This window comes from Chrysochloris asiatica, unplaced genomic scaffold (assembly GCF_000296735.1).
Source record: "Chrysochloris asiatica unplaced genomic scaffold, ChrAsi1.0 scaffold00116, whole genome shotgun sequence".
In the NCBI taxonomy this organism is placed as follows: domain Eukaryota; kingdom Metazoa; phylum Chordata; class Mammalia; order Afrosoricida; family Chrysochloridae; genus Chrysochloris; species Chrysochloris asiatica.
The window spans coordinates 1700456-1708545 of NW_006408634.1; the positions used below are offsets into that span (position 1 = coordinate 1700456).

Here is an 8090-nt window from a genome sequence, read left to right on the forward strand (position 1 = left end):
CAATCCCCAGGCGGGTATGGCGAGAGGGCTGGGCTGGGGTGAGGTCGTACTCGTCGCTCCGCAGCTCGCGATGCAGCCGCTCCCGGTCCCTGAAGCAGCCCAGTGACGCCATGCTTTCCAGGACGTCGGGGTCCAGCTCTCCATTGGACGGGAGGCTCCGCATGGCTACCCGGCGGCCCGGGGCTGGCTCCAGGCAGGGGTCTGGCTCGTGTTTCCCGCCCCTGGGAACAGGGAGAACTGTCAACATTGCTGAAGCGGGAATTTGAGTCTTATTCTTAATCTGAGACTCAGGCGACCTGGAACCCACCCTGCAACACTCTTAGCTCCTGGAGATCCCAATCCCCAATTTCTCCTCTCTCAGACCCAGGAGTTCGGCCCCAACCTTCTTCCCTCAGACCCAGGAATCCTGAACCCCTTGCCTCCTCTTCCTTCAGACCCAGGAATACAGACTTCTTCCGTCTGTTCCATCTTCCCCCAAGACCCAGCATCCCTAGCCCATCCTCAGGACCGGAAACTAGGCATCCCACCCGCTCCTATTTTGGGGCTCTTGATATTTAAGTCTCTACTCCTTTCTCCCCAGGGACCCAGGAATCCAGAATCCCATACTCACAGGTACCAGGGATGTTTCTGAATTTGCTCCAGCTGTGAAGGGGGTGGATGGTAGAGAGCAGAAGTGAGCCTTATACACACAAATGATACACAATTAAAGTTAAACAGTGGGGTCCAGGACCCTATCTCTGCCTCCCAACTAGTTACAGGCTGTCGTGTGTCTCCCCCTAGTGGCTGCTTAATGCATTGCCCTGTGCACGCGCAATTCGAGTACTCTGGACCAGGGCCGTCTTGGGCTAGCTATGACTTCCCGCATGCGTATTGCCAACCACCCCTCAGTGCCTCCTCGGAAGGGTCAGTCTGCGCATGCGCCGTTCCGCTTCCCGCGGTTCCCTGGTCCAAGCTTCTGTAAGCAGATTTGAGGTGACAGGTTTTGCTGGGCCCTGCGTTGCGGCTCAGTTCTCACCTGGAGAACTGTCAGTTAGGTCTTGGAAAGCCACTTCACGAATCCCTCGGGGTTCTATCATCAGCACCCACTGTCACCCTCCCCATCGTGTCTCTGGGTCCCCCCAACTTACACTGAGCCTCTTTTCTGGTTCCACCTCAATCATGCCCCTCAGGAGGCTCTGGCAGTCTGGAGGGATGAAGTGGGGCATGTGGAAGACACCCCGTTTCACCTTCTCCAGCAACTGGCGGAGATTGTCGTCGTCAAAGGGCAAGGCCCCCTTGCAAGACAGAACCAGGACACGAGCCCTCTTACAAGGAGCTTGCGAGAGCCTCAGCACTTCATGCACATTCACACCATTCACCCTCACAAGGAGCCCTGGTACCACAGTAGTTAAATGCTCAGCTGCGAACCTACTTAGGTAGGCGGTTCGAACCCATCCAGAGTCTCTGAGTGAGTAAAGACCTGGCGATCTGCTCTAGTAAAGATTGTGTTGTTGTTGTTGTTAGGTGTCACAGAGACCCTCTGTACGTCAAAACAAAACGCCGGATCCTGCGCCTTCCTCACCATTTAGCTACGTTTTAGCTCAATGATGCAGCCACTGGGTCAATGGGCCTTGTACAGCACGGAGAACCCTATGGGGCAGTTCTACTCAGTCATCTGGGGTCACCATGTGTCAGAATTGGCTGGAAGGCACACCACCAGAACAGGAAGAAGGAAACAATCATTATGCCCATGTTACAGATGTGGTACTGAGCAGTTCAGCAATTTGCCCAAGTAAGTGGCTAAGCACTTAACTGCTAGCCAAAAGGCCCACCCAGAGGTCACAGCCTGGAAAAGCCTGGAGCACTGTTCTAACCTGATAACAATGGCAACTACCAACAAAACAATGCCAGTGCTTATGAAGCTGGGTCGGCAGTTGGAGGTTGTAGCTGAAAAAACAAGTTTCTCCCTAGACCGGTTTGGGAGAAGTCGTCATTCATTTATTCAACAGATGGGTGAACATCTCAGTATGGGAGAGAGCTGGTGAGCAAACAGTCTGCTGTTGACAAGTGACCCCATGTGATGGACTAGAACTGCCCCATAGGGTTTCCTTTATAGGCTGGAATCTTTACTGAAGCCGATTGTCAACACTTTCTCCCAGGGAATGATTGGTGGGTTTGAACAGCTGACCTGTTGACTAGCAGCTGACTTAACCACTGCACCACCAGGGATCTTCAAGTGAGCAACAAAAAATTCTGTAATGAGGTGAATGGGTCTAACTGACTTCAAAGACAGGGTTCTTCAGGAAGTAGCAACTGGGGTCTCAAGAGCTTGTGAGCAACCATCTAAGGTGCAGCTATGGGTCTTCCCATGCAGAGAAAAGAAAATCAAACACTAAAGCTAACAGTCCAAAGGGAACCGCAGCCTACACTGGAGCTAGGTGGACTGCTCTGAGAAGGAGCATAAGACAAGGCATCGGATAAAGTGGGAGTAAAAGGTCTAGGTGGACTGCTCTGAGAAGGAGCATAAGAGAAGGTATCGGATAAAGTGGGAGTAAAAGGTGAAACAAAACTCAAAATCATAAAATAAAACCCCCCACAACAACGCACACTTACTGGTCTGAAAGAGACTGGTAGACTTGACCCTTAGATACCCTTTAAGCCTGGAACTGAACTGGCCCCGTGACTCAGACAGCTAGGCCGACATATGAACAGTAACACTAGGGAGATACAGCTTTCCTAGAACACGTGGGGAACCTTTTTTTTCTGCCAAAATTTATAACATCAGTCACGGGCCAGGCAAAATTATCAACTTACAAGTAAGCCTGCTACTAGAGTGGAGAGTAAAGCGTCCAGCTGATAAGAAGAGAGGGCATATGCATAAGAACACCCACACTTGCAGATAATACCCACTTGTCCTGGCTTCAATGACTTGATATGATCAGAGCTCAACCAGAAGTAAAAAGAAGAGTTAAAAGAAAAAAAAAAGTATTCTCATACAATGTGATGAACTTGACCTACACCTATGGAAGCAGTAGCCAAATAGAGGGAATAAATCCTTACAGCAAGAATCATTCCCACCCCCTCCACACACAGAGTAGACAGGGACGTGCAACTTGGACACTGGCTACCCAAAATGGGGGGTGGGGAGCAACAAAGGCAAGAAGTGACTGGCTTACAAGCTTTCAAGAGGGAACCTAGATCCAGAGAGCCTGAAGGAAGGCAGAATCTCCAGTGTGTAGTATCCAATCTTTCTAGGCGGGGCTGATGCAATGAAATGCAGACGGGTCTCTTGTGATACAATAGTGAATAATTGTTATCAGGACTGATTGTGAGGGTTGGAAATGTAAAGGTAGATGTTTTATAGCAAGGAGGGGAGTGATTAACTTTTCAGTCTAGGAGTGGAGGTCCCTGGGACCATCAAGGGAGAAGAGTGGAGAGCGGGACCCTACCCAGAGAAGCAGTGATGCCTGAAATGGAGGCAAAGACGATGACGTGGAGCAATGGAGCAGCTGGAGACTTTAGATCCAGAGACGGAGAGCGACTGTGTGCTGAAGACCAGGGGGATATGGGGAAGGCTTTCAGGGTATACCCTTTGGTTGATGATACATGGAGGGGATTGTAACCATGGCAATGAGACGATATACAATAGAATGAATGTAAAATTAGTGTTCTCCCATGTAAACTATCACATAATTCACAATAAAACATTTAAGAAAAAAAGAAAAAAATTAGCCTGCTATATTTGGTGAAACATATTAATTAACTTTTTGAGCTACCTTTGCAGAATGGTAAATGTATGCTAACACTATGAAAATCCACCTGAATATTCTAAAGAATATGTACCAGTTTGTATTTTTATCAGCAAGGTAGGAGAATTCCAGTTCCTCAACGTTGGGATTGTCAGCCACTGCAATTTTAACCATTCTTATGGGTATTTGGAAGAAGCTCTGGTAGCATAGTGGTTGTAAATTGGGCTGCTAATCTCACGGTCAGCAGTTCAAAACTACCAGTGGTTCCACAGGACAAAGATGAGGCTTTGTATTCCCATAAACATTTACAATCTCAGGGTCGCTGAGTTGAAACTGTCTCCACGGCACATAGCTACCACCACCACCACCATGGATATTTGGATTTTTCTGGCGTGGTACTGTAGAATCTGTACTGCCAATCACAAGGTCAACAGCTTAAACCCACCATGTGTTCCTTGGAAACCATATACAGGGACGCTATGAGTTGGAACCGACTTGACGGCACTTAACAACAACAATGTGATGGCTGGAACTGTGGTTGTCTTGGCATGACCAGCCCAAATGCTTTCACAGGGCCTTAGATACAGTCAGTGGGCCAGACATTCCCCACCCCTGACCTTATAAAAGATCAAAGGAGCAGCATTTGCCTAGGAATAAAGTTCCCAAGGCAAGAAGGGATAAGAAAGAACAATACATGGAAACAAGAAACAGGGAGGGAGCGGGAGAGTGCTGTTGTATTGAGCGGTGTACAATCCATGCCACGCATCACAATGTATATGAAGCTGCTCTATAAACAGTCACTCAAATCACAATAAAATTTTAAAAACCGCGTTAGATGAGCTTCATTCTGGCATGAGTTCCAGTGCTACTAACTGCAAGTCCAATGTTAACGAAGCAACATTGTATGTTACATAAACAGTAAGTCAAAAACTTCCTTGTGCGTGGATACACTATCAATGCTCATGGAGGCAACAGTCAAGAGATCAAACTGTGCATAGCATTGGGCAAGTCTGCTGCATAAGACCTCTTTAAAGTGTTCAAGAGCAAAGATGTTAGAGTTGGAAGACTCAGGTGCGTCTGATCTAAGCCATGCTGTTTTCAATAGCTTCATATGCATGTGAAACTTGGGCAGTTGAGTCACGGTGTTAACGGAGAATATTGAAAGTACCGCGGACTGCCAGAAGAGCAAACCAATCTGAGTGGGAAGAAGTACAGCCAGAATGTTCCTTCGAAGCCAGCATGGCAAGACTTTGTCATACTTTGTACATGTTCTTAGGAGGGATCGGTCCCTGGAGAAGGACATCAAGCTTGGTAAAGTGGAGGATCATCGAAAAAAAAAAAAAGACCCCGAATGAGATGGATTGAAGGAGCTCTGGTAGCGTAGTGTTTACGAATCGGGCTGTGAACCACAAGGTCAGCAGTTCGAAACTACCAGCTGTTCTGTGGGAGAAGGAGGAGGCTTTCTGCTCCCGTAAAGGTTTACAGCCTCAGAAACCCTGTACAGGGTCGCTATGAGTTGGAACCGACTCCACGGCACATAACAACAACAACAACAATGAGATGGACTGGCACGGTGGCAGCAGCAGTGGGCTCGAGCGTTAACAATGATTATGAGGATGGCGCAAGACTTGGCAATGTTTTGTTCTGCTGTGCAGAGGGTCGCTATGAGTCAGAATCGCCTGGACGGCTCCTAACAACAAGCTGTTGTTAGACAGAAACGTGTAAAACAAGCTCGTGCACTGATTGGTTGATACAAGGTTGTAACCCAAGGCTCACCCTGTACTTCCCCTAGGAGTAATAATTCAGTATTTGCAGTGTTGGGCTACTAACCACAAGGTCAGCCGTTTGAATCCACCAGCTGCCTCGTGGGAAAAAGATGAGGTTTTCTTCTCTTAAAAAATTTACAGCTTCGGAATCCCTCTCCAGGGTCTCTGAGTCAGAACTGACTTGATGGGCATGCAGAAACATCAGACTATGAACTGCTGGTATGGTGCTGCAGGATAAGCACTGGACTGCTAACCACAAGGTCAGAAATTCAACCCTACCAGCCTTTTCACAGTAGAGAAATGAGGCTTTCTCTCCCATAAAGATTTACAGCCTCAGGAACCCTACGCAGGGTCGCTATGAGTCAGAACCAATTTGATGGCAGGGGATTGGGTTTTACAGACCACGCACAGTGCAAGTCAGGTATATCACCTGGGACAGGTGGGAATGCACGCGATGAGAAAGCATCAATGAACGGAGTTAGACAGAGTCCCTGGGTATCCTAAGTAGTTGTGAAGAGCCACGGAGTCTGTTTTGACTCAGAGCAGCCCTATAGAGGGTTTCTAAGGAACAGCTAGTGGGCTTGAACCTTGAACCTTGTAATTAGAAGTCCAGTGCTGATTCTACAGTACCACACCATTACTCTGGGTAATGTAAATGGCTAATGCCCTTGGCTGCTAACCAGAAGGTTGGAGAGCTTTATCTACCCAGAGGCACAGTGGAAGAAAAGTCTGGTAATCTCCTTAAGAAAGGTCCCGACCTTGAAGACCCATTAGGGCAGCTCTATTCTGACACACATCGGGGCACCATGAGTTGGACTTGAGTTGATGACAACTGGTTTGTTTTGTGGGGGCAGGAATCTGGGTCAGAGTTTCTGGCAAATGGTTAAACACTTGGCTGCGGACTGAAAGATCGGGTGGTTTGAATCTACCCAGAGGCACCTAGGGAGAAAAACCTGGGGACTGACTCCTGAAGAATCAGCCATTTATAACCCGGGGGAGCTCAGTTCTACTCTGACACACATGTGGGCACCATGAGTCAGAACCAACTACACAGTAACGGTTTTCTTGTTGTTGTTTTTAAAACGTCTTAGAGTAAACTTACGGCAAGATAGTGGACTAGGCAGACACATACACGGACCCTCTACAACAAAGATACGAGAGACGAACTAAAACCAACACAGATGAGAATCCTGGCACCCTGAACTTCAGAAGAAAGGTTAGAGAGATGGATGGAGTACTTGCTGGGAGGAGAAGTCAAGCAGGGACAGCAAGAGGGACACTGACCGGTGGCCAGCTGGCCAGATGAGGCTCAACATCGTGTGAGCAGCTATGGCAACAGAGGGAAGCCTGGGAGAGCGGATTCGTGCAGGTGAGAGAAAAGGTGTGATTTCTTCTTTTCCCCCACACTCCCCTGGTGACCAGCAGTGCAGCCAACTCCCACCCTCATCCACATCCAGTGCAGACCCTGCTCTCTGGGAGTTCAGAGTCATGTGGTTGGAAGCCATACCAGTGTGATGTGGGGCTGGTTGTGCCACTTTGGCACGCCGATTTTGTTGCCGTGTTTCAGGTGGGCTCAGCACCAGATCTACAAAACTGGCAGAGCCATTAGATCAGCATTTCAGCTGTCACCCTGCCCCTAGCATCCCTATGGTTCCAATGGCTCCATTGAAAGCAGCTCCATTGAGGCCCCCACAAGTTACTTCCAGATTGAGTGTCCTGAGCGTGGACAGCAGTGAGGCCAGCAGGAACTCCATCTAGGGCCAGGAACGCTGTTGTCACATCCCTTCCACAACCACCTCATGAGCTCCTTGAATTGCAGGAGCCTACCAGAAATCTCTCCCCTTGAGGTCCAACAACTGCACTGTTAGTTTTTTACAAATATAACAACCCCACAATGCCCCCGAGACAACAAACAATTGTAGCTCACACAAAAAAAACAAGAGAGAATGGCTCAAGCAAATGACCAAGATGCAGAACCAAAAAACATTTCTGAGAAAGATAATGTAATGGAACTAACTAACTGAAAAAGAATTCAGAAGAATAATTAGGTACCTTTAAAGGATTGACAGAAAGGCCAAGGATAACACATTAAAACCTTCAGAAGAATTCAGGAAAACATTGTAAGAACAAACAGACAAAATACATGCAAATTTTGAAACAATTCAAAACCTGCCATTAGAAATCCAGATGATGAATACTAAGATCTCAGAAATGGACAAAACATTGAAAGAAAGGAGTAGACACAAAGCAATGGAAGCCTGAATCAGTAATTGAAGATAAATTTCTCAATGCTAGTATGCTAGAAGAACCATCAGAAAAAAGAATGAAAAAATCCAAAGAAAGCCTTAAGAGTTACATGGGATACCATGAAAAGGAACAACTTATGGGTGATCGGGATTCCAGACCAGGAAGAGACAAACACAGAGAAAATTGTTGAAGAGTTGTTGGAAAAACATTTCTGTAACATCATGAAAGATGAGAAGATAGGCATACAAGAAATTGAACAGAGACAACAAACAAGATGGCGGACCGGGTGGACGTATAGCAGAGAGCTCCACCAACAACAACACAGAATACCTGACCAAGCAGGTTCAGG

At 47.5% G+C, this 8090-nt stretch overlaps 1 protein-coding gene across 1 annotated transcript in view; it reads right to left on the reverse strand.

The window, feature by feature from the left end:
• The window catches only part of BRSK1 (BR serine/threonine kinase 1), a 37753-nt gene that overhangs the window by 12846 nt on the left and 16817 nt on the right, over positions 1 to 8090 (reverse strand). The window contains exons 8-10 of the mRNA XM_006868101.1: positions 1128 to 1274; positions 611 to 642; positions 51 to 221 (exon numbers count right to left, since the gene is read on the reverse strand). Coding sequence (XP_006868163.1) covers positions 51 to 221; positions 611 to 642; positions 1128 to 1274 — 350 coding nt within the window. The remainder of the gene's footprint in view (positions 1 to 50; positions 222 to 610; positions 643 to 1127; positions 1275 to 8090) is intronic.